Source organism: Salvelinus namaycush, chromosome 7, assembly GCF_016432855.1.
Source record: "Salvelinus namaycush isolate Seneca chromosome 7, SaNama_1.0, whole genome shotgun sequence".
Taxonomy (NCBI): domain Eukaryota; kingdom Metazoa; phylum Chordata; class Actinopteri; order Salmoniformes; family Salmonidae; genus Salvelinus; species Salvelinus namaycush.
In genome coordinates, this window is record NC_052313.1 from 2915835 (window position 1) to 2941646 (window position 25812).

General features: G+C 44.2%; 1 protein-coding gene across 1 annotated transcript; it reads right to left on the reverse strand.

The window, feature by feature from the left end:
* Positions 1-343: 343 nt before the first annotated feature.
* On the reverse strand, positions 344-9049 carry LOC120050281 (potassium voltage-gated channel subfamily B member 2-like). Its single transcript, XM_038996857.1, has 6 exons — positions 8984-9049; positions 2843-3053; positions 2334-2516; positions 1470-2073; positions 1191-1424; positions 344-1136 (listed from the first exon to the last, which is right to left on the reverse strand). Exons 1-6 carry the CDS (start codon positions 9047-9049, stop codon positions 344-346), a joined length of 2091 nt encoding a protein of 696 aa, XP_038852785.1.
* Positions 9050-25812: the final 16763 nt, after the last annotated feature.

Sequence of the window (25812 nt, forward strand, 5' to 3'; positions counted from 1 at the left end):
TTTTTAAAGATAAGCATTTTTTACTGTTGCTAGAAAAAAAAGAAACAAGACTGAAATATACATCAGGATTGAAAATGTCCTCCTCTTAAATATGTCCATATGAGTTTCTCGATTTGAGCCCCAAAGTTTTAAGTCTGCTAAATTACTGCAGTCTCTGTTTCGGCAATAAACAACAACACACGTAAAAGGGACTTGTCATGCCATGCAAAAATATCTCTTCCACTATCTGGCCCTTTTTCTCTCATCTCACTTTCCTCCTATTTCCTCATTCTTCGTCGTATTTCTCAGCAGGTTATTGAATTGTAGTTCCAGTGGGTCTTTTCCCTCAGAGCGCCCCCTACAGTTACATGCTGGTTTCACAGGTTGGGGACATACTGCTGTCCCCGGTTATCAGGGGGATCTCTGGAGTGACCATGTGGTTCTCTGCTTTGTGTCCACTTTGGTTGATGTCGACCTTACCCTCCCCACTTGCCCCTCCCCCCATCACACCCTGGGTGCAGTTCCCCGCCGATGCCCCTCCTGCCGCTCCCGCTGTCTCCATCAGGTTCTTCTCCTCGTGGTTCTCCTCGTTGGTCAACCCTTGACCCCCGAGACTCTGGTCCGGGGTGTCCTCGTCCCCTGGCGGGGTGTCCACCACTACCATCAGCCTCTCCGGGGATAGGGGGAAGATCTCGTCTTCTGTGCCCAGGTCAAGGGCCTCTGTGCTGGGGAGGAGCGGTGTGGTCTCCCCTTCAGGGGACTCATCCTCCAGGAGGCTGGAGCTAATGTCCTGGGGTGAGGTGGTGCTGGGTGGCGTCGGGGGAACCTCGGTAGGGGGGCCCTCGATAAAAATGACCTTTAACCCTTTGGTTCCCTTGACGACAGGGTTGATGCTGCCTCTCAGGGAGTTCCGGAAGTTCTCGACAGTTCTGTTGAAGCTCTCTGTGTCGTCTCTGGGGGACTTTGTGGCACCATCTTGGTCATAGGGAACAAACCTATACATCCTGTCTTTGAGGAGGGTGGCATCTTGGGGGCTTAGGACGTCATCGACCCTCGACTCTGGGAGGAGGTCCAGAGACGGAGGGAACTTCCTTCCATATACAGAGCCTTCCCCAAAATCGTCCCTGCAGCTGGCGATGCTATCCATGCTGGGCAGGCTCTGTATTCCTTCACCTTCCTTCAGCAAGGGCTCCGTCGAAGAAGAAGAGTGCGGGACTTCGTGCATCTCCAGTTCTACTTTCTGTAAGGTCGGGGCCGGGGCAGGAGGGGACCCCGGGTGCTGATGCTGCTGCAACTCTGGGGTTGTCGTGGCGGTGAAGCCGGTTGAGGTGCTCATGGTGCTCAGGGAACAGGAAGTGTTGAGGTTGGTGAAGGACTGAGACCTGGCCATCTGGTTGTACATGGTTTCTAGGTTCTGAGCGTTAAGAAGCTGAGAGGTACCGCCTCTGAATTCGGGGATACCGCCTCTGAATTCGGGGCTACCGAGGTGCCGTCGCTGGGGGCTGCTGCTGGTGGTGATGGTGATGCGGTGGGTGGACCCCAGGAGGATGGATTCGGGGAACGTCTTATCCGTAGAATGAAGACTGGTGTTAGAGGCGACGTATTTGGGTGTGCCGGCCCAGCGGCTGGGGGACAGGTGGTTGCCCTCTCCTCCTTTCTCCACGACTACATCCATCAGCTCCATACTCCGGGCGAACGCTTCCTTCAGGTTCATTGAGACGATACTACCATTCCTCTTGGCCCTCTCTAGAGCCTCCCGCCTCTTTATGGCCTTCTCCTGCCTCTTCTGCTCCTTGTAGAACTCAGAGAAGTTGTTGACGATAATGGGGATGGGCAGAGCGATGACCAACACCCCGGCAATACAGCAGAGACCCCCGACTATCTTACCCAGCAGAGTCTGAGGGTAGATGTCACCGTAACCCACCGTAGTCATAGTGATAGTGGCCCACCAGAAGGAGGCGGGGATGCTGGTAAACTTGGTGGCGTCTTCGTCCTTCTCGGCGAAGAAGACGAGGCTGGAGAAGATCATAATGCCCATGGCAAGGAAGAGGATGAGCAGGCCCAGCTCGTTGTAACTCCTCCTCAGGGTGAAACCTACATTAGATTAGAGTAGAACAACTAAAACTGTATGCTCTCAATGAGTCAGACAACAGTGGTTCTTGGTCCTGGGGACACAAAGAGGTGCTCATTTTTATTTTTGCCGTAGCACTATACACCTGATTCCCGTGAATCAATTCATCGAATCTTTAATTGGTGGAATCAGATGCGTAGTGGGCAAAAACTAGAACGAGCACCCATTTGTGTCCCCAGGACCAGGACTAATAGACACTGGGCTAAACAACATGCATACAGACCTAGAGACTGCAGCCCTGTGGAATGCCTGGCCAGCTTCAGAATCCTCAATATTCTCATGATCCGGAATATCTGCACCACACGCCGGACGTTCTGGAACTGTAGAACGCTCTTGTTGGATTCCGTCAGGAAGATGGTGACGTAGTAAGGGAGGATGGCCAGCAGGTCAATGATGTTCAGGGGACCTTTGAGACAGACAGGGAGAGAAGGAGGGAGAGAGAGAGAGAGAGAGAAAGCAAAGGTGAGGGGTAGGGAGAAAGAGAGTGGTAAAACAGTTTTTACTTCAACAAGACTTTGTACAAGTGGCAGCAACAAGCTGAATTGTGAGTACAACTTACATTTTAACTGTAAAAATTGGCAGTATTACTAACTAAAACACAAAACGAAAGACAAAAGTAATGTTCATTTGTTAAGCAGGCGATGATGATGCTGCAAAAACAACCGCTCCGTCGTGAATTGGTCATGTTAGTTCCTCTTTAGTTGAGGAGCGGGTTTAAGCGTATATATTTACCTTTGAAGAACTTCCACTTGTCGGGTGAAGAGAGGAAGCGGAGGAGGTACTCCATGGTAAACCAGGCGATGCAGATGGCTTCTACATGGGCCAGCTGGGGGTTGTCGTTGGCCTGGCCGAACTCATCTAGCACCTGGAGCTCTGGTAGGGTGTTGAGGGACAAGGCGATAGTGGAGAGAATTATGAACAGGATAGACAGGATGGCCAGGATCTGGAGGGGAGAGGGAGAGGTTGAGGGAGAGGGAAATGGAGGGAGAGAGAGGGAGAGGGAGAGGGAGAGGGAGAGGGTGAGAGGGAGATGGAGAGGGAGATGGAGAGGGAGAGGGAGAGGGAGAGGGAGAGGGAGATGGAGAGGGAGAGGGAGAGAGAGGGAGATGGAGAGAGAGAGGGAGAGAGAGGGAGAGGGAGAGAGAGGGAGATGGAGGGGGAGAGGGAGAGAGAGAGGGAGAGAGAGGGAGATGGAGACAGAGAGGGAGAGAGAGGGAGAGATGTCAGTGTAGCTGATGTAAAATGGATAGCTAATTAGCGGTGCGCAAGTAGCGTTAAATCACTAAGACCTAGAAGTACTTGTTTTCCAAGGTCACTACTTTGTAAGGTCACTACTCTGTAAGGTCACTACTTTGTAAGGTCACTACTCTGTAAGGTCACTGCTCTGTGAGGCCACTGCTCTGTAAGGTCACTGCTCTGTGAGGTCACTGCTCTGTGAGGTCACTGCTCTGTGACGTCACTGCTCTGTGAGGTCACTGCTCTGTGAGATCACTGCTCTGTAAGGTCACTGCTCTGTGAGATCACTGCTCTGTAAGGTCACTGCTCTGTAAGGTCACTGCTCTGTAAGGTCACTACTCTGTAAGATCACTACTCTGTAAGGTCACTGCTCTGTGAGGTCACTGCTCTGTGAGGTCACTACTCTGTAAGGTCACTACTCTGTAAGGTCACTACTCTGTAAGGTCACTACTCTGTGAGATCACTGCTTTGTAAGGTCACTGCTCTGTGAGGTCACTACTCTGCGAGATCACTGCTTTGTAAGGTCACTGCTCTGTAAGGTCACTACTCTGTAAGGTCACTACTCTGTGAGGTCACTGCTCTGTAAGGTCACTGCTCTGTGAGGTCACTACTCTGTGAGATCACTACTCTGTGAGATCACTGCTCTGTAAGGTCACTGCTCTGTAAGGTCACTGCTCTGTAAGGTCACTACTCTGTGAGGTCACTACTCTGTGAGGTCACTGCTCTGTAAGGTCACTGCTCTGTAAGTTCACTGCTCTGTGAGGTCACTACTCTGTAAGGTCACTGCTCTGTGAGGTCACTGCTCTGTGAGGTCACTGCTCTGTAAGGTCACTACTCTGTGAGGTCACTGCTCTGTGAGGTCACTGCTCTGTGAGGTCACTACTCTGTAAGGTCACTGCTCTGTGAGGTCACTGCTCTGTGAGGTCACTGCTCTGTAAGGTCACTGCTCTGTAAGGTCACTGCTCTGTAAGGTCACTACTCTGTGAGGTCACTACTCTGTGAGGTCACTGCTCTGTAAGGTCACTGCTCTGTAAGTTCACTGCTCTGTGAGGTCACTACTCTGTAAGGTCACTGCTCTGTGAGGTCACTGCTCTGTGAGGTCACTGCTCTGTGAGGTCACTGCTCTGTAAGGTCACTACTCTGTGAGGTCACTGCTCTGTGAGGTCACTGCTCTGTGAGGTCACTACTCTGTAAGGTCACTGCTCTGTGAGGTCAAGCTCTGTGAGGTCACTGCTCTGTAAGGTCACTGCTCTGTAAGGTCACTGCTCTGTAAGGTCACTACTCCGTGAGGTCACTACTCTGTGAGGTCACTGCTCTGTAGGGTCACTGCTCTGTCAGTACTGCTACTCTGTAAGGACCACTGTCCTGTAAGGACTGCTACTCTGCAGCTTTTGTGATATGACTGGCATTGCTACTATACGGACGACACGTGTTCAGAGGGTCCGTGGCATAGCACAGGAAGTAGCACAGGAAGTAGCACAGGAAGTAGGGATGCTGAGGGTTTTGCATCACCCCTTGAAAAAATCTGAATAGGAACATGTTTCATATAAAAGTATTATGTTTTTGATCCCTAGTTCAAGCCCAGTTCGGAGGCAAGGATAGGGATGGAAGCAACACTGTTAAATCCGATGATTAAATCAAGAATACAAATATTAAACAGTAGCTATGTGTTCTGCTCTTGAAGAAAAAAACTGCAAAACCATACCCCTTTAAAAGTGGTACGATGCGGTCTGTAGCCAGAACCACACACACACACACACACACACACACACACACACACACACACACACACACACACACACACACACACACACACACACACACACACACACACACACACACACACACACACACACACACACACACACCCCCCAAGGTGAGATGTAATGGACCATGTAATATCTTACATTTATATGACTTTCCCTTCCATTGCCAATTCATAGCAGAGAACGGTTGGGTGAATCTTGAGTCACAGCCTAACACCCCAGAGAATATAAATGAGTCATAGTCCAACACCCCAGAGAATATAAATGAGTCATAGTCCAACACCCCAGAGAATATAAAGGAGTCACAGCCCAGCACCCCAGAGAATATAAAGGAGTCACAGCCTAGCACCCCAGAGAATATAAAGGAGTCACAGCCTAGCACCCCAGAGAATATAAAGGAGTCACAGCCTAGCACCCCAGAGAATATAAATGAGTCACAGCCTTGCACCCCAGAGAATATAAATGAGTCACAGCCTAGCACCCCAGAGAATATAAATGAGTCACAGCCTAGCACCCCAGAGAATATAAATGAGTCACAGCCTAGCACCCCAGAGAATATAAATGAGTCACAGCCTTGCACCCCAGAGAATATAAATGAGTCACAGCCTTGCACCCCAGAGAATATAAATGAGTGCAACCTTGCACCCCAGAGAATATAAAGGAGTCACAGCCTAGCACCCCAGAGAATATAAAGGAGTCACAGCCTAGCACCCCAGAAAATATAAATGAGTCACAGCCTAGCACCCAAGAGAATATAAATGAGTCACAGCCTAGCACCCCAGAGAATATAAATGAGTCACAGCCTAGCACCCCAGAGAATATAAATGAGTCACAGCCTAGCACCCCAGAGAATATAAATGAGTCACAGCCTTGCACCCCAGAGAATATAAATGAGTGCAACCTTGCACCCCAGAGAATATAAATGAGTGCAACCTTGCACCCCAGAGAATATAAAGGAGTCACAGCCCAGCACCCCAGAGAATATAAAGGAGTCACAGCCTAGCACCCCAGAGAATATAAATGAGTCACAGCCTAGCACCCCAGAGAATATAAAGGAGTCATAGCCTAGCACCCCAGAGAATATAAAGGAGTCACAGCCTAGCACCCCAGAAAATATAAATGAGTCACAGCCTAGCACCCCAGAGAATATAAATGAGTCACAGCCTAGCACCCCAGAGAATATAAATGAGTCACAGCCTAGCACCCCAGAGAATATAAATGAGTGCAACCTTGCACCCCAGAGAATATAAAGGAGTCACAGCCTAGCACCCCAGAGAATATAAATGAGTCACAGCCTTGCACCCCAGAGAATATAAATGAGTCACAGCCTAGCACCCCAGAGAATATAAATGAGTCACAGCCTTGCACCCCAGAGAATATAAATGAGTGCAACCTTGCACCCCAGAGAATATAAAGGAGTCACAGCCTTGCACCCCAGATAATATAAATGAGTGCAACCTTGCACCCTAGGCTGTGACTCATTTATGCATCTATCTAGAGTCAACACATTACCGCCCAACCATTCCACTGCCAGAAGTTAAGATGCGACTAATCTGAGGTGGTTAATTTGGGAAAGACTCTGTCCGCGTCTCCAACGCCACCCTATACCATCACTGAACAAAAATATAAACACAACATTTAAAGTGTTGGTCCAATGTTTCATGAGCTGAAATACAAGATCACAGTAATTTTCCGTATGCACATAAAGCTTATTTCTCTCAAATGTTACGCAGAAATTTGTTTACATCCCTGTTAGTGAGCATTTCTCCTTTGCCAAGTTTTAATCCATCCATCTGACAGATGTGGCATAACAATAATCTGATTAAACAGCACGTCATTACACAGGTGCACCTTGTGCTGGGGACAATAAAAGGCCACTCTAAAATGTGAAGTTTTGTCACGCAACACAATGTCACAGATGTCTCAAGTTTTGAGGGAGCGTTGAATTGGCATGCTGACTGCAGGAACGTCCACCAGAGCTGTTGCCAGAGAATTTAATGTTAATTTCTCTACCGTAAGGCATTGTTTTAGAGAATTTGGCAGTACGTCCAATTGGCCTCACAACCGCAGACCACGTGTAACCACGCCAACCCAGGACCTCCACATCCAGTAACCACGCCAACCCAGGGATGGTCTGAGACCAGCAGGACAGATGAGGAAACTGTGGGTTCTGTACAAACTGTCAGAAACCGTCTCCGGGAAGCTCATCTGCATACTCGTCGTCGTCATCAGGGTCTTGACCTGACTGCAGTTCGGCATCGTAACCGACTTCGATGGCCACTGGCACGCTGGAGGAGTGTGTTCTTCACGGATGAATCCCGGTTTCAACTGTACCGACCAGATGGCGTTGTGTGGGCAAGCAGTTTGCTGATGTCAGAGTTGTGAACATAGCAATTTGAATGCACAGAGACACCGTGACGAGATCCTGAGGCCCATTGTGGTGCCATTCATCCACTGCCATCACCTCATGTTTCAGCATGATGAGATCTTGAGGCCCATTGTGGTGCCATTCATCCACTGCCATCACCTCATGTTTCAGCATGATGAGATCTTGAGGCCCATTGTGGTGCCATTCATCCACTGCCATCACCTCATGTTTCAGCATGATAATGCACAGCCCCATGTTGCAAGGACCTGTAACACAATTCCGGGAAGCTGAAAATGTCCCAGCTATTTCATGTCCTGCATCCTCACCTGACATGTCACCCATTGAGCATGTTTGGGATGCTCTGGATCGACGTGTACGACAGCGTGTTCCAGTTCCCACCAATATCCAGCATTTTCGCACAGCCATTGAAGAGGAGTGGGACAACATTCCAAAGGCCACAATCAACAGCCTGATCAACTCTATGTGAAGGAGATGTGTCCGTTGCATGAGGCAAATGGTGGTCACAACAGATACTGACTGGTTTTCTGAGCCACGCCAGTACTTATTTTTATTTTTAAAGGTATCTGTGACCAACAGATGCATATCTGTATTCCCAGTCATGTGAAATCCATAGATTAGGGCCAAATTAATTTATTTTAATTGACTGATTTCCTCATATGAACTGTAACTCAGTAAAATCTTTGAAATTGTTGCATGTTGGATTTTTTTTTTTTTTTTTTTTCATTGTATTTAGTGCACTACTTTTGACCAGGGCCCAAAGGCCCCTGTAGAAGAAGCACACTATATACTGTAGATAATAGTGTGCCATTTGGGACAAGCTCTGTGAGATGTATAAGTGACTCTCTGGAAGCCGTAGGAATATTAATGGTATGAATAAAACCAGCAGTGAGGAAGCCGATTTGATTTCATGAGCTGAGAGAGACACAGACATTCATCAATGGGAATGTGCTTTCTGTATGAGGCATATAAAGCATGGAGCCTGAGAGAGAATGAGAAGACAGTGGAATGAGGAAAATAAAAGAATGATTGAAGAAATGTAGGAGTAAAATAATGAGTAGCGGTGTCCCCTTTCTCCAGGGTAAAGCCTATGGTGATCTGATTTTTTCAAATTTAACTTTATTTAAACATTATTTAACTAGGCAAGTCAGTTAAGAGCAACTTATTTACAACGATGGCCTACCGCGGCCAAACTCGGACATCACTGTGCCAATTGTTGTGATCTGATAAAGTGAAAATGCTATTATGAAATGAAAAAAATACATACAAGAGTGCATCTCAAATGTCATCCTATTCAGGCCCATAGGGCTCTGGTCTAAAGTAGTGCACTATATAGGGAATAGGGTTCCATAGGACTCTGGTCTAAAGCAGTGCACTATATAGGGAATAGGGTGCCTTTTGGGACACATCCACTGAGAAGTCAGAAAACAGACCAGGGGAGAACGACTGCCCCATGTCATTGAGGATTTCAAGTTAAAGGCCTACCGGGGTACTGCAGGCAATGTTTTCAGAAAGCAGGATCCCGCAGGATCCTGACCCTGGGTACGACATTGCGTTACATAACACCTTGGCATTCTCCTGATTCCATGATGTCATGCACACATTCAAGGCACACAGTGCCAGAGGCAGCAGATCAGCCCCCAAATTATCCCTGCCCCTTCTCCATGTTTGACTGTAGGTCAGGTGCTTATTTCTTTTGAAGGCTTCATTTTATTATCTCTAAACATAGAGATGGTGATTCTATGATTCACAGAATTATATTTTGAAAGAGGAAGTAAAGTACTTTAAGAATAAGTTTTCGTTTCAGGCTCCTCCATCACTACTAACTGAAACTAATTGTATGGATTGTTTTCCTAATAATAATTTAACATTAAGATCTGTACAGAAAGACTCATGTGAAGGCCAAATTACAGAGGCGGAACTTCTTGATGCAATTAAAGCCTTTAAGGCTGGGAAAACTCCAGGGCTGGATGGCATACCAGTGGAAGTATACAAATGTTTTTTTGATATACTCAAAGGACCATTATTAGCATGTTTTAACCACTCCTATATAAATGGTAGATTATCGGACACGCAACAAGATGGTCTGATATCATTATTACTGAAACAAGACCCAAGTGGTATATATAAAGATCCAGTCCATTAAAAAAATGGAGGCCTCTTACACTTCAGTGTTGTGATGCAAAAATCCTAGCTAAATGCTTGGCGCATAGAATTAAATCTCACTCCAATACATTTTTATAGAAAGTTAGCAAATATAGATAAGATCTTGCTACCATGGAAAGGAAAATACCTGTCTATTTGTGGAAAAATCACCCTGATTAACTCTTTAGTCATATCCCAGTTTACCCTGATTAATACTTTAGTCATATCCCAGTTTACCCTGATTAATACTTTAGTCATATCCCAGTTTACCCTGATTAATACTTTAGTCATATCCCAGTTTACCCTGATAAACTTTTTAGTCATATCCCAGTTTACCCTGATTAACTCTTTAGTCATATCCCAGTTTACCTATTTGCTTATGGATTTGCCTACACCCAGTGACCTGCTTTTTAAATTATATGAACAAAAAATATTACATTTAATTTGGAATGGCAATCCAGACAAAATTATAAGGGCCTATTTATATAACGAATATGAATTCGGGGGCAGAAACGATTAAATATTAAAGCATTAGGCCTCTCACTAAAGGCATCAGTCATCCAAAAGCTATACTTAAATCCAAACTGGTTCTCTAGTAAATTGGTAAGAATGTCTCACCCCATGTTCAAGAAGGGCCTTTTCCCCTTTATTCAGATTACAGCTGCTCACTTTCAGTTGTGTGAAAAGGAAATAATCTCAAAAATATCTTTATTTTTTAAACAAGCCTTAGAAAGTTGGTTGCAATTTCAGTTTAATCCACCTGAAAAGACAGAAAAATAATATAACAAATATTGTGGTTATTGTGGTTATTTATAATGAGCCTTCACATAGGAAACAATGAGCCTTCACATAGGAAACAATGAGCCTTCACATAGGAAACAGTGAGCCTTCACATAGGAAACAATGAGCCTTCACAAAGGAAACAATGAGCCTTCACATAGGAAACAATGAGCCTTCACATAGGAAACAATGAGCCTTCACATAGGAAACAATGAGCCTTCACATAGGAAACAATGAGCCTTCACATAGGAAACAATGAGCCTTCACATAGGAAACAATGAGCCTTCACATAGGAAACAATGAGCCTTCACATAGGAAACAATGGGCCTTCACATAGGAAACAATGGGCCTTCACATAGGAAACAATGAACCTTCACATAGGAAACAAAGAGCCTTCACAAAGGAAACAATAAGCCTTCACACAGGAATCAATCAGCCTTCATATAGGAAACAATCAGCCTTCACATAGGAAACTATGAGCCTTCACATAGGAAACAATGAGCCTTCACATAGGAAACAATGAGCCTTCACATAGGAAACAATGGGCCTTCACATAGGAAACAGTGAGCCTTCACATAAGAAACAGTGAGCCTTCACATAGGAAACAATGAGCCTTCACATAGGAAACAATGAGCCTTCACATAGGAAACAATGAGCCTTCACATAGGAAACAATGAGCCTTCACATAGGAAACAATGAGTCTTCACATAGGAAACAAAGAGCCTTCACAAAGGAAACAATAAGCCTTCACACAGGAATCAATCAGCCTTCATATAGGAAACAATCAGCCTTCACATAGGAAACTATGAGCCTTGACATAGGAAACAATGAGCCTTCACATAGGAAACAATGAGGCTTCACATAGGAAACAATCAGCCTTCACATAGGAAACAATGAGCCTTCACATAGGAAACAATGAGCCTTCACATAGGAAACAAAGAGCCTTCATACAGGAATCAATCAGCCTTCACATAGGAAACAATGAGCCTTCACATAGGAAACAATGAGCCTTCATACAGGAAACAATGAGCCTTCACATAGGAAACAATGAGCCTTCACATAGGAAACAATGAGCCTTCACATAGGAAACAATGAGCCTTCACATAGGAAACAATCAGCCTTCACATAGGAAACAATGAGCCTTCACATAGGAAACAATGAGCCTTCACATAGGAAACAAAGAGCCTTCATACAGGAAACAATGAGCCTTCACATAGGAAACAATGAGCCTTCATACAGGAATCAATGAGCCTTCATATAGGAAACAATGAGCCTTCACATAGGAAACAATGAGCCTTCACATAGGAAACAATGAGCCTTCACATAGGAAACAATGAGCCTTCACACATGAATCAATGAGCCTTCACATAGGAAACAATGAGCCTTCACATAGGAAACAATGAGCCTTCACATAGGAAACAATGGGCCTTCACATAGGAAATAATGAGCCTTCACATAGGAAATAATGAGCCTTCACATAGGAAATAACGAGCATTCACATAGGAAACAACGAGCCTTCACATAGGAAACAATCAGCCTTCACATAGGAAACTATGAGCCTTCACATAGGAAACAATGAGCCTTCACATAGGAAACAATGAGCCTTCACATAGGAAACAATGAGGCTTCACATAGGAAACAATGAGCCTTCACATAGGAAACAATGAGCCTTCACATAGGAAACAAAGAGCCTTCACAAAGGAAACAATAAGCCTTCACACAGGAATCAATCAGCCTTCACATAGGAATCAATCAGCCTTCATATAGGAAACAATCAGCCTTCACATAGGAAACTATGAGCCTTCACATAGGAAACAATGAGCCTTCACATAGGAAACAATGAGCCTTCACATAGGAAACAATGAGCCTTCACATAGGAAACAGTGAGCCTTCACATAGGAAACAGTGAGCCTTCACATAGGAAACAATGAGCCTTCACATAGGAAACAATGAGCCTTCACACATGAATCAATGCGCCTTCACATAGGAAACAATGAGCCTTCACACATGAATCAATGCACCTTCACATAGGAAACAGTGAGCCTTCACATAGGAAACAATGAGCCTTCACAAAGGAAACAATGAGCCTTCACATAGGAAACAATAAGCCTTCACATAGGAAACAATAGGCCTTCACATAGGAAATAACGAGCATTCACATAGGAAACAATGAGCCTTCAAATAGGAAACAATGAGGCTTCACATAGGAAACAATGAGGCTTCACATAGGAAACAATCAGCCTTCACATAGGAAACTATGAGCCTACACATAGGAAACAATGAGGCTTCACATAGGAAACAATGAGCCTTCACATAGGAAACAATAAGCCTTCACATAGGAAACAATGAGCCTTCACATAGGAAACAATGAGCCTTCACATAGGAAACAATGAGCCTTCACATAGGAAACAATGAGCCTTCACATAGGAACCAAAGAGCCTTCACAAAGGAAACAATAAGCCTTCACACAGGAATCAATCAGCCTTCATATAGGAAACAATCAGCCTTCACATAGGAAACTATGAGCCTTAACATAGGAAACAATGAGCCTTCACATAGGAAACAATGAGCCTTCATATATGAAACAATGGGCCTTCACATAGGAAACAGTGAGCCTTCACATAGGAAACAGTGAGCCTTCACATAGGAAACAATGAGCCTTCACATAGGAAACAATGAGCCTTCACATAGGAAACAATGGGCCTTCACATAGGAAACAATGAGCCTTCACATAGGAAACAAAGAGCCTTCACAAAGGAAACAATAAGCCTTCACACAGGAATCAATCAGCCTTCACATAGGAAACAATCAGCCTTCACATAGGAAACTATGAGCCTTGACATAGTTTCCTATGTGAAGGCTCATTGTTTCCTATGTCAAGGCTCATTGTTTCCTATGTGAAGGCTCATAGTTTCCTATGTGAAGGCTCATTGTTTCCTATGAGCCTTCACATAGGAAACAGTGAGCCTTCACATAGGAAACAAAGAGCCTTCACATAGGAAACAGTGAGCCTTCACATAGGAAACAGTGAGCCTTCACATAGGAAACAATGAGCCTTCACATAGGAAACAATGAGCCTTCACACATGAATCAATGCGCCTTCACATAGGAAACAATGAGCCTTCACACATGGATCAATGCACCTTCAGATAGGAAACAGTGAGCCTTCACATAGGAAACAATGAGCCTTCACAAAGGAAACAATGAGCCTTCACATAGGAAACAAAGAGCCTTCACATAGGAAACAATGAGCCTTCACATAGGAAACAAAGAGCCTTCACATAGGAAACAATGAGCCTTCACATAGGAAACAATGAGCCTTCACATAGGAAACAAAGAGCCTTCACATAGGAAACAATGAGCCTTCACATAGGAAACAATGAGCCTTCACATAGGAAACAATGAGCCTTCACATAGGAAACAATGAGGCTTCACATAGGAAACAATGAGCCTTCACATAGGAAACAAAGAGTCTTCACATAGGAAACAGTGAGCCTTCACATAGGAAACAATGAGCCTTCACATAGGAAACAATGAGCCTTCACATAGGAAACAAAGAGCCTTCACATAGGAAACAATGAGCCTTCACATAGGAAACAAAGAGCCTTCACATAGGAAACAATGAGCCTTCACATAGGAAACAATGAGCCTTCACATAGGAAACAAAGAGCCTTCACAAAGGAAACAATAAGCCTTCACACAGGAATCAATCAGCCTTCACATAGGAAACAATCAGCCTTCACATAGGAAACTATGAGCCTTGACATAGTTTCCTATGTGAAGGCTCATTGTTTCCTATGTCAAGGCTCATTGTTTCCTATGTGAAGGCTCATAGTTTCCTATGTGAAGGCTCATTGTTTCCTATGAGCCTTCACATAGGAAACAATGAGCCTTCACATAGGAAACAAAGAGCCTTCACATAGGAAACAGTGAGCCTTCACATAGGAAACAGTGAGCCTTCACATAGGAAACAATGAGCCTTCACATAGGAAACAATGAGCCTTCACACATGAATCAATGCGCCTTCACATAGGAAACAATGAGCCTTCACACATGAATCAATGCACCTTCACATAGGAAACAGTGAGCCTTCACATAGGAAACAATGAGCCTTCACAAAGGAAACAATGAGCCTTCACATAGGAAACAAAGAGCCTTCACATAGGAAACAATGAGCCTTCACATAGGAAACAAAGAGCCTTCACATAGGAAACAATGAGCCTTCACATAGGAAACAATGAGCTTTCACATAGGAAACAAAGAGCCTTCACATAGGAAACAATGAGCCTTCACATAGGAAACAATGAGCCTTCACATAGGAAACAATGAGCCTTCACATAGGAAACAATGAGGCTTCACATAGGAAACAATGAGCCTTCACATAGGAAACAAAGAGTCTTCACATAGGAAACAGTGAGCCTTCACATAGGAAACAATGAGCCTTCACATAGGAAACAATGAGCCTTCACATAGGAAACAAAGAGCCTTCACATAGGAAACAATGAGCCTTCACATAGGAAACAAAGAGCCTTCACATAGGAAACAATGAGCCTTCACATAGGAAACAATGAGCCTTCACATAGGAAACAAAGAGCCTTCACATAGGAAACAATGAGCCTTCACATAGGAAACAATGAGCCTTCACATAGGAAACAAAGAGCCTTCACATAGGAAACAATGAGCCTTCACATAGGAAACAATGAGGCTTCACATAGGAAACAAAGAGCCTTCACATAGGAAACAATGAGCCTTCACATAGGAAACAGTGAGCCTTCACATAGGAAACAATGAGCCTTCACATAGGAAACAATGAGCCTTCACATAGGAAACAATGAGCCTTCACAAAGGAAACAATGAGCCTTCACATAGGAAACAATGAGCCTTCACATAGGAAACAATGAGCCTTCACATAGGAAACAATGAGCCTTCACATAGGAAACAATGAGCCTTCACATAGGAAACAATGAGCCTTCACATAGGAAACAATGGGCCTTCACATAGGAAACAATGAGCCTTCACATAGGAAACAATGAACCTTCACATAGGAAACAAAGAGCCTTCACAAAGGAAACAATAAGCCTTCACACAGGAATCAATCAGCCTTCATATAGGAAACAATCAGCCTTCACATAGGAAACTATGAGCCTTCACATAGGAAACAATGAGCCTTCACATAGGAAACAATGAGCCTTCACATAGGAAACAATGGGCCTTCACATAGGAAACAGTGAGCCTTCACATAAGAAACAGTGAGCCTTCACATAGGAAACAGTGAGCCTTCACATAGGAAACAATGAGCCTTCACAAAGGAAACAATGAGCCTTCACATAGGAAACAATGAGCCTTCACATAGGAAACAATGAGTCTTCACATAGGAAACAAAGAGCCTTCACAAAGGAAACAATAAGCCTTCACACAGGAATCAATCAGCCTTCATATAGGAAACAATCAGCCTTCACATAGGAAACTATGAGCCTTGACATAGGAAACAATGAGCCTTCACATAGGAAACAATGAGGCTTCACATAGGAAACAATCAGCCTTCACATAGGAAACAATGAGCCTTCACATAGGAAACAATGAGCCTTCACATAGGAAACAAAGAGCCTTCATACAGGAATCAATCAGCCTTCACATAGGAAACAATGAGCCTTCACATAGGAAACAATGAGCCTTCATACAGGAAACAATGAGCCTTCACATAGGAAACAATGAGCCTTCACATAGGAAACAATGAGCCTTCACATAGGAAACAATGAGCCTTCACATAGGAAACAATCAGCCTTCACATAGGAAACAATGAGCCTTCACATAGGAAACAATGAGCCTTCACATAGGAAACAAAGAGCCTTCATACAGGAAACAATGAGCCTTCACATAGGAAACAATGAGCCTTCACATAGGAAACAATGAGCCTTCACATAGGAAACAATGAGCCTTCACATAGGAAACAATGAGCCTTCACATAGGAAACAATGAGCCTTCACATAGGAAACAATGAGCCTTCACACATGAATCAATGAGCCTTCACATAGGAAACAATGAGCCTTCACATAGGAAACAATGAGCCTTCACATAGGAAACAATGGGCCTTCACATAGGAAATAATGAGCCTTCACATAGGAAATAATGAGCCTTCACATAGGAAATAACGAGCATTCACATAGGAAACAACGAGCCTTCACATAGGAAACAATCAGCCTTCACATAGGAAACTATGAGCCTTCACATAGGAAACAATGAGCCTTCACATAGGAAACAATGAGCCTTCACATAGGAAACAATGAGGCTTCACATAGGAAACAATGAGCCTTCACATAGGAAACAATGAGCCTTCACATAGGAAACAAAGAGCCTTCACAAAGGAAACAATAAGCCTTCACACAGGAATCAATCAGCCTTCACATAGGAATCAATCAGCCTTCATATAGGAAACAATCAGCCTTCACATAGGAAACTATGAGCCTTCACATAGGAAACAATGAGCCTTCACATAGGAAACAATGAGCCTTCACATAGGAAACAATGAGCCTTCACATAGGAAACAGTGAGCCTTCACATAGGAAACAGTGAGCCTTCACATAGGAAACAATGAGCCTTCACATAGGAAACAATGAGCCTTCACACATGAATCAATGCGCCTTCACATAGGAAACAATGAGCCTTCACACATGAATCAATGCACCTTCACATAGGAAACAGTGAGCCTTCACATAGGAAACAATGAGCCTTCACAAAGGAAACAATGAGCCTTCACATAGGAAACAATAAGCCTTCACATAGGAAACAATAGGCCTTCACATAGGAAATAACGAGCATTCACATAGGAAACAATGAGCCTTCAAATAGGAAACAATGAGGCTTCACATAGGAAACAATGAGGCTTCACATAGGAAACAATCAGCCTTCACATAGGAAACTATGAGCCTACACATAGGAAACAATGAGGCTTCACATAGGAAACAATGAGCCTTCACATAGGAAACAATAAGCCTTCACATAGGAAACAATGAGCCTTCACATAGGAAACAATGAGCCTTCACATAGGAAACAATGAGCCTTCACATAGGAAACAATGAGCCTTCACATAGGAACCAAAGAGCCTTCACAAAGGAAACAATAAGCCTTCACACAGGAATCAATCAGCCTTCATATAGGAAACAATCAGCCTTCACATAGGAAACTATGAGCCTTAACATAGGAAACAATGAGCCTTCACATAGGAAACAATGAGCCTTCATATATGAAACAATGGGCCTTCACATAGGAAACAGTGAGCCTTCACATAGGAAACAGTGAGCCTTCACATAGGAAACAATGAGCCTTCACATAGGAAACAATGAGCCTTCACATAGGAAACAATGGGCCTTCACATAGGAAACAATGAGCCTTCACATAGGAAACAAAGAGCCTTCACAAAGGAAACAATAAGCCTTCACACAGGAATCAATCAGCCTTCACATAGGAAACAATCAGCCTTCACATAGGAAACTATGAGCCTTGACATAGTTTCCTATGTGAAGGCTCATTGTTTCCTATGTCAAGGCTCATTGTTTCCTATGTGAAGGCTCATAGTTTCCTATGTGAAGGCTCATTGTTTCCTATGAGCCTTCACATAGGAAACAGTGAGCCTTCACATAGGAAACAAAGAGCCTTCACATAGGAAACAGTGAGCCTTCACATAGGAAACAGTGAGCCTTCACATAGGAAACAATGAGCCTTCACATAGGAAACAATGAGCCTTCACACATGAATCAATGCGCCTTCACATAGGAAACAATGAGCCTTCACACATGGATCAATGCACCTTCAGATAGGAAACAGTGAGCCTTCACATAGGAAACAATGAGCCTTCACAAAGGAAACAATGAGCCTTCACATAGGAAACAAAGAGCCTTCACATAGGAAACAATGAGCCTTCACATAGGAAACAAAGAGCCTTCACATAGGAAACAATGAGCCTTCACATAGGAAACAATGAGCCTTCACATAGGAAACAAAGAGCCTTCACATAGGAAACAATGAGCCTTCACATAGGAAACAATGAGCCTTCACATAGGAAACAATGAGCCTTCACATAGGAAACAATGAGGCTTCACATAGGAAACAATGAGCCTTCACATAGGAAACAAAGAGTCTTCACATAGGAAACAGTGAGCCTTCACATAGGAAACAATGAGCCTTCACATAGGAAACAATGAGCCTTCACATAGGAAACAAAGAGCCTTCACATAGGAAACAATGAGCCTTCACATAGGAAACAAAGAGCCTTCACATAGGAAACAATGAGCCTTCACATAGGAAACAATGAGCCTTCACATAGGAAACAAAGAGCCTTCACAAAGGAAACAATAAGCCTTCACACAGGAATCAATCAGCCTTCACATAGGAAACAATCAGCCTTCACATAGGAAACTATGAGCCTTGACATAGTTTCCTATGTGAAGGCTCATTGTTTCCTATGTCAAGGCTCATTGTTTCCTATGTGAAGGCTCATAGTTTCCTATGTGAAGGCTCATTGTTTCCTATGAGCCTTCACATAGGAAACAATGAGCCTTCACATAGGAAACAAAGAGCCTTCACATAGGAAACAGTGAGCCTTCACATAGGAAACAGTGAGCCTTCACATAGGAAACAATGAGCCTTCACATAGGAAACAATGAGCCTTCACACATGAATCAATGCGCCTTCACATAGGAAACAATGAGCCTTCACACATGAATCAATGCACCTTCACATAGGAAACAGTGAGCCTTCACATAGGAAACAATGAGCCTTCACAAAGGAAACAATGAGCCTTCACATAGGAAACAAAGAGCCTTCACATAGGAAACAATGAGCCTTCACATAGGAAACAAAGAGCCTTCACATAGGAAACAATGAGCCTTCACATAGGAAACAATGAGCTTTCACATAGGAAACAAAGAGCCTTCACATAGGAAACAATGAGCCTTCACATAGGAAACAATGAGCCTTCACATAGGAAACAATGAGCCTTCACATAGGAAACAATGAGGCTTCACATAGGAAACAATGAGCCTTCACATAGGAAACAAAGAGTCTTCACATAGGAAACAGTGAGCCTTCACATAGGAAACAATGAGCCTTCACATAGGAAACAATGAGCCTTCACATAGGAAACAAAGAGCCTTCACATAGGAAACAATGAGCCTTCACATAGGAAACAAAGAGCCTTCACATAGGAAACAATGAGCCTTCACATAGGAAACAATGAGCCTTCACATAGGAAACAAAGAGCCTTCACATAGGAAACAATGAGCCTTCACATAGGAAACAATGAGCCTTCACATAGGAAACAAAGAGCCTTCACATAGGAAACAATGAGCCTTCACATAGGAAACAATGAGGCTTCACATAGGAAACAAAGAGCCTTCACATAGGAAACAATGAGCCTTCACATAGGAAACAAAGAGCCTTCACATAGGAAACAATGAGCCTTCACATAGGAAACAATGAGCCTTCACATAGGAAACAAAGAGCCTTCACATAGGAAACAATGAGCCTTCACATAGGAAACTATGAGCCTTCACATAGGAAACAATGAGCCTTCACATAGGAAACAATGAGCCTTCACATAGGAAACAATGAGCCTTCACATAGGAAACAAAGAGTCTTCACATAGGAAACAGTGAGCCTTCACATAGGAAACAATGAGCCTTCACATAGGAAACTATGAGCCTTCACATAGGAAACAATGAGCCTTCACATAGGAAACAATGAGCCTTCACATAGGAAACAAAGAGCCTTCACATAGGAAACAGTGAGCCTTCACATAGGAAACAATGAGCCTTCACATAGGAAACAATGGGCCTTCACATAGGAAACAATGAGCCTTCACATAGGAAACAATGAGGCTTCACATAGGAAACAATGAGCCTTCACATAGGAAACAATGAGCCTTCACATAGGAAACAATGAGGCTTCACATAGGAAACAATCAGCCTTCACATAGGAAACTATGAGCCTTCACATAGGAAACAATGAGCCTTCACATAGGAAACAATAAGCCTTCACATAGGAAACAAAGAGCCTTCACATAGAAAACAGTGAGCCTTCACATAGGAAACAATGAGCCTTCACATAGGAAACAATGAGGCTTCACATAGGAAACAATCAGCCTTCACATAGGAAACAATGTGCCTTCACATAGGAAACAATGAGCCTTCACATAGGAAACAATGGGGGATGTCATCAATTGCTTTGTCCATTATTTTCTTACAGTCCATGGAACAGACGGTGGATGAGTGAGTGAGAGAAGGTAGTCAACGCCCTCTAATTACCAGTGTATTAGTGCGTCTGTTTCTATCCAGCAGCTATGTTTGGATATTCAATACTTTATGGTTCTAGCATTCCCATTTCTATTCTTCTCACAGCACACTCACAAACCAACTCTTTGTTTTCAGTTGGGAAACTTTCCAGGTAGCTTTCCCCATATGTCCAGGTTTTCCATAAATCCTGGTTGGGACTGTTCTATATTTCCTGCTTATTTCCCTCCTGATTCTGGGAATCCAACTAGCAGGATTTCTGTGAAAGCACAGAACAGTGCAACCTTACATGGCAACCCGACATGGCAACCTTACATGGCCCATACAAATGTCATACTCTTGATTTCATCTCTTCACCTTTAATCTCTAATGAACTGTTACTGTTATAAAAGGAGCAGAAGATACAGAACAGATTGACGGAGGAGATGAAAGCCGGGTAAATGCCTGTAGGCTGTTGTGCAGATTTAAAAAACAAACAGTGAGTGAGACACACTGAGTTACGTCTCTTCAGATTACAAGTGTTTAAAGAAGAGGATTTACACTTGTTTATATCTCCTTTAATAAGACATGTCCCAAATGGAACTCTATTCCCTATATAGTGCACTACTTTAGACCAGAGGCCTATGGCACCCTATTCCCTACATAGTGCACTACTTTTGACCAGAGCCAATAGGAAAAATGGTGTCGTTTGGGACAGTAACGATAGTAGAGAAGCAGAACAAATGTATCTTCATCCGTCTTTCTGATCCCAGCTCCACAAACACATCTGTGACCTATCTGGAAACCCCAATGTACTCATAATCCAACACCAATGCTCAAAGCATAACATAACACACAATTTCCTAGCCTGAGTACCAGTCTGTTTGTCTCCTACCTCTCTGTTAGCCTGGGTACCAGTCTGTTTGTCTCCTACCTCTCTGTTAGCCTGAGTACCAGTCTGTTTGTCTCCTACCTCTCTGTTAGCCTGGGTACCAGTCTGTCTCCTACCTCACTGTTAGCCTGGATACCAGTCTGTTTGTCTCTTACCTCTCTGTTAGCCTGGGTACCAGTCTGTTTGTCTCCTCCTACCTCTCTGTTAGCCTGGATACCAGTCTGTTTGTCTCCTACCTTTCTGTTAGCCTGAGTACCAGTCTGTTTGTATCCTACCTCTCTGTTAGCCTGGGTACCAGTCTGTTTGTATCCTACCTCTCTGTTAGCCTGAGTACCAGTCTGTTTGTCTCTTACCTCTCTGTTAGCCTGGGTACCAGTCTGTTTGTATCATACCTCTCTGTTAGCCTGGGTACCAGTCTGTGTGTCTCCTACCTCTCTGTTAGCCTGAGTACGAGTCTGTTTGTATCCTACCTCTCTGTTAGCCTGGGTACCAGTCTGTTTGTATCCTACCTCTCTGTTAGCCTGGGTACCAGTCTGTTTGTATCCTACCTCTCTGTTAGCCTGGGTACCAGTCTGTTTGTCTCCTACCTCTCTGTTAGCCTGGGTAACAGTCTGTTTGTCTCCTACCTCTCTGTTAGCCTGGGTACCAGTATGTTTGTATCCTACCTCTCTGTTAGCCTGGGTACCAGTCTGTTTGTGCCATCATGCCACTCTTTGTGCTGCCAAATTGGCTCTGGTCTAAAGTAGTGTTCTATATAGGGAATAGGGTGCCATAGGGCTCTGGTCTAAAGTAGTGCACTATGTAGGGAATAGGGTGCCATTTGGGACACCCTATTAGAGTCACTAATAATACTACATCCTCTTCCTGCCTTATTTTCCGGTGGTGGGGAAGGAAGAGGGTTATTCGTCTAACCCACAGGAGGTTGGTGACACGTTAATTGGGGAGGACGGGCTCGTGGTCATGTCTGTAGTGGAATAAGTGTAATGGTATCAAACACATGGTTTATATGTGTTTGATGCCATTCTATTCACTCCGTTCCAGCCATTATTATGAGCCGTCCTCCCCTCAGCAGCCTCAACTGGACTCTAAACTAATCCTCTAAGGTCAGGGTAGCAGCCATTGCATGTGGCCCAGAGCCAATCTGTTACTGTAATAATGTGGTGGAGGAGGACGGGAAGGACAAAGAATAAAAGAGGGAGAAGAGGAGGAGAGGGAGGATGAGGCCAGCGAAGGGTAGCGAGAGGAAGAAGAGGAGTAGAGAGAAGGAGGATGAGGAGGAGGGCAGGGAAGGGCAGCGAGAAGGAGAAGAGTGAAGGGTCATTGTCCTGCACTTTAATATTGCACAGCAGCAGCAGCAGTAGCATAGCTTATAGCTTCTCAACAAGTGTACTGCAGCAGTTGTAAAGGCTAAAAGATGAGAACTGATATGTTCTGAGAACAATGATGAGAACACTTCACCTTCTACTCAGTTAACAACTCCACCATTGACCTATAAACAGAGAGGGTAATTAAGCTAGCCGGCTAGCCCGACGCTAGTACTATTCAGACGGGCTAGTAGAACATTTGCCAAACTTGCCAGGCAAGTAGAACATGCCAAACTAGCCAGGTTAGTAGAACATGCCAAACTAGCCAGGCAAGTAGAACATGCCAAACTAGCCAGGTTAGTAGAACATTTGACAAACTAGCCAGGTTAGTAGAACATGCCAAACTAGCCAGGCTAGTAGAACATACCAAACTAGCCAGGTTAGTAGAACATGCCAAACTAGCCAGGTTAGTAGAACATGCCAAACTAGCCAGGTTAGTAGAACATGCCAAACTAGCCAGGCTAGTAGAACATGCCAAACTAGCCAGGTTAGTAGAACATGCCAAACTAGCCAGGCTAGTAGAACATTTGTAACCCTAGTTAACCCTAGTTAACCCTAGTTAAGGACAGGAAGTGTGTTGATGAAGGAGTGCTAGCTAGCTCAATGTGGGTTAAATCTATAAGTTGCAGATCAAGCCTGGGCTATTTTTGTCAGATGTTACTATGGAATACTGAAGTATAATTACAAGCATTTCATAAGTGTCAAAAGCTTTTACTGACAATTACAATAAGTTGATGCAAAGAGTCAATATTTGCAGTGATGACCCTTCTTTTTCAAGACCTCTGCAATATGCCCTGGCATGCTGTCAATTAACTTCTGGGCCACATCCTGACTGATGGCAGCCCATTCTTGCAAAATCAATGCTTGGAGTTTGTCAGAATTTGTGGGTTTTTGTTTGTCCACCCGCCTATTGAGGATTGACCACACTTTCTCAATGGGATTAAGGTCTGGGGAGTTTCCTGGCCATGGACCCAAAATATCGAGCCACTTAGTTATCACTTTTGCCTTATGGCAAGGTGCTCCATCATGCTGGAAAAGGCATTGTTCGTCACCAAACTGTTCCTGGATGGTTGGGAGAAGTTGCTCTCGGAGGATGTGTTGGTACCATTCTTTATTCATGGCTGTGTTCTTAAGCAAAATTGTGTGCGAGCCCACTCCCTTGGCTGAGAAGCAACCCCACACATGAATGGTCTCAGGATGCTTTACTGTTGGCATGACACAGGACTGATGGTAGCGCTCACCTTGTCTTCTCCGGACAAGCTTTTTTCCGGATGCCCCAAACAATCGGAAAGGGGATTCATCAGAGAAAATGACTTTTTCCCAGTCCTCAGCAGACCAATCCCTGTACCTTTTGCAGAATATCAGTCTGTCCCTGATGTTTTCCTAGAGAGAAGTGGCTTCTTTGCAGCCCTTCTTGACACCAGGCCATCCTTCAAAAGTCTTTGCCTCACTGTGTGTGCAGATGCACACACCTGCCTGCTGTCATTCCTGAGCAAGCTCTGTACTGGTGGTGCTCCGATCCCGCAGCTGAATCAACTTTAGGAGACGGCCCTGGTGCTTGCTGGACTTTCTTGGGCGCCCTGAAGCCTTCTTCACAACAATTGAACCGCTCTCCTTGAAGTTTTTGATGATCCGATAAATGGTTGATTTAGGTGCAATGTTACTGGCAGCAATATCCTTGCCTGTGAATCCCTTTTTGTGCAAAGCAATGAAGACGGCACCTGTTTCCTTGCAGGTAACCATGGTTGACAGAGGAAGAACAATGATTCCAAGCACCACCCTCCTTTTAAAGCTTCCAGTCTGTTATTCGAACTCAATCAGCATGACAGAGTGATCTCCAGCCTTGTCCTCGTCAACATTCACACCTGTGTTAATGAGAGAATCACTGACATGATGTCAGCTGGTCCTTTTGTGGCAGGGCTCAAATGCAGTGGAAAAGTTTTTTGGGTATTCAGTTCATTTGCATGGCAAAGAGGGACTTTGCAATTAATTGCAATTCATCTGATCACTCTTCATAACATTCTGGAGTATATGCAAATTGCCATCATACAAACTGAGGCAGCAGACTTTGTGAAAAATTCATATTTGTGTAATTCTCAAAACTTTTGACCACGACTGTACATCACACACACACACACACACACACACACACACACACACACACACACACACACACACACACACACACACACACACACACACACACACACACACACACACACACACACACACACACACACACACACACACACACACCTCCACTCACACCTCCACCTACTCACAGAGATGTCTGGTAAACGGTGTACTGTATTTGTCGCTACCTGGCGTTCGTCCCACCGTGTGAGTGACACAGACATCCTGAGGTGGCCCCTATTAACCTCTCCTTAACTGACTGGGGAGGTGCAGAGAAGATCAAGTAGTCACGTCCAGTCGCCTCTGACCGAGCCTCATTTGCTCGCGCGTGTGTGTGTGTGTGTGTGTTGGTGGTAGATGTGTGTGGGTGGTGTGTGTGTGTGCGTGTGTGAGGTGAATGGCGTGATGAAGTCAGTACCTAAGTTTAATCTCCCTGGAAAAGAGGTTGACCCCATCACGTCCCCTGTCGCCTGACCAAGATGTGACCTGGAAATGACCTGTTGGCAGCCTCCCAGCTCCCCTACCTCGCTCAAAGGGCTGGGTCCCAAATAGCACCCTGTTCCCTATACAGTGCACTCTTGACCAGAAAGCTCCATATAAGGAATAGAGAGACATTTGGGACACTGCGTCCAGGTCTACTGCTGATACTGAACAGTCCAGAGGTGAACGGATTGAAGAACAAATTCAAATAGCTACAAATGATTTGGGGATAATGAACTCCTCACTCCTGATAAC

Excerpts from the sequence above, each read along its gene's own strand:
- LOC120050281 (XM_038996857.1), bottom strand. The coding sequence starts at position 9,049 with ATGTCGTACCCAGGGTCAGGATCCTGCGGGATCCTGCTTTCTGAAAAC. Across the intron at positions 2,074-2,333 it reads CACAGGGCTGCAGTCTCTAG|GTTTCACCCTGAGGAGGAGT; the intron begins GTCTGTATGCAT and ends AATCTAATGTAG. Across the intron at positions 1,425-1,469 it reads AGCAGCAGCCCCCAGCGACG|AGGCGGTACCTCTCAGCTTC; the intron begins GCACCTCGGTAG and ends CCCCGAATTCAG.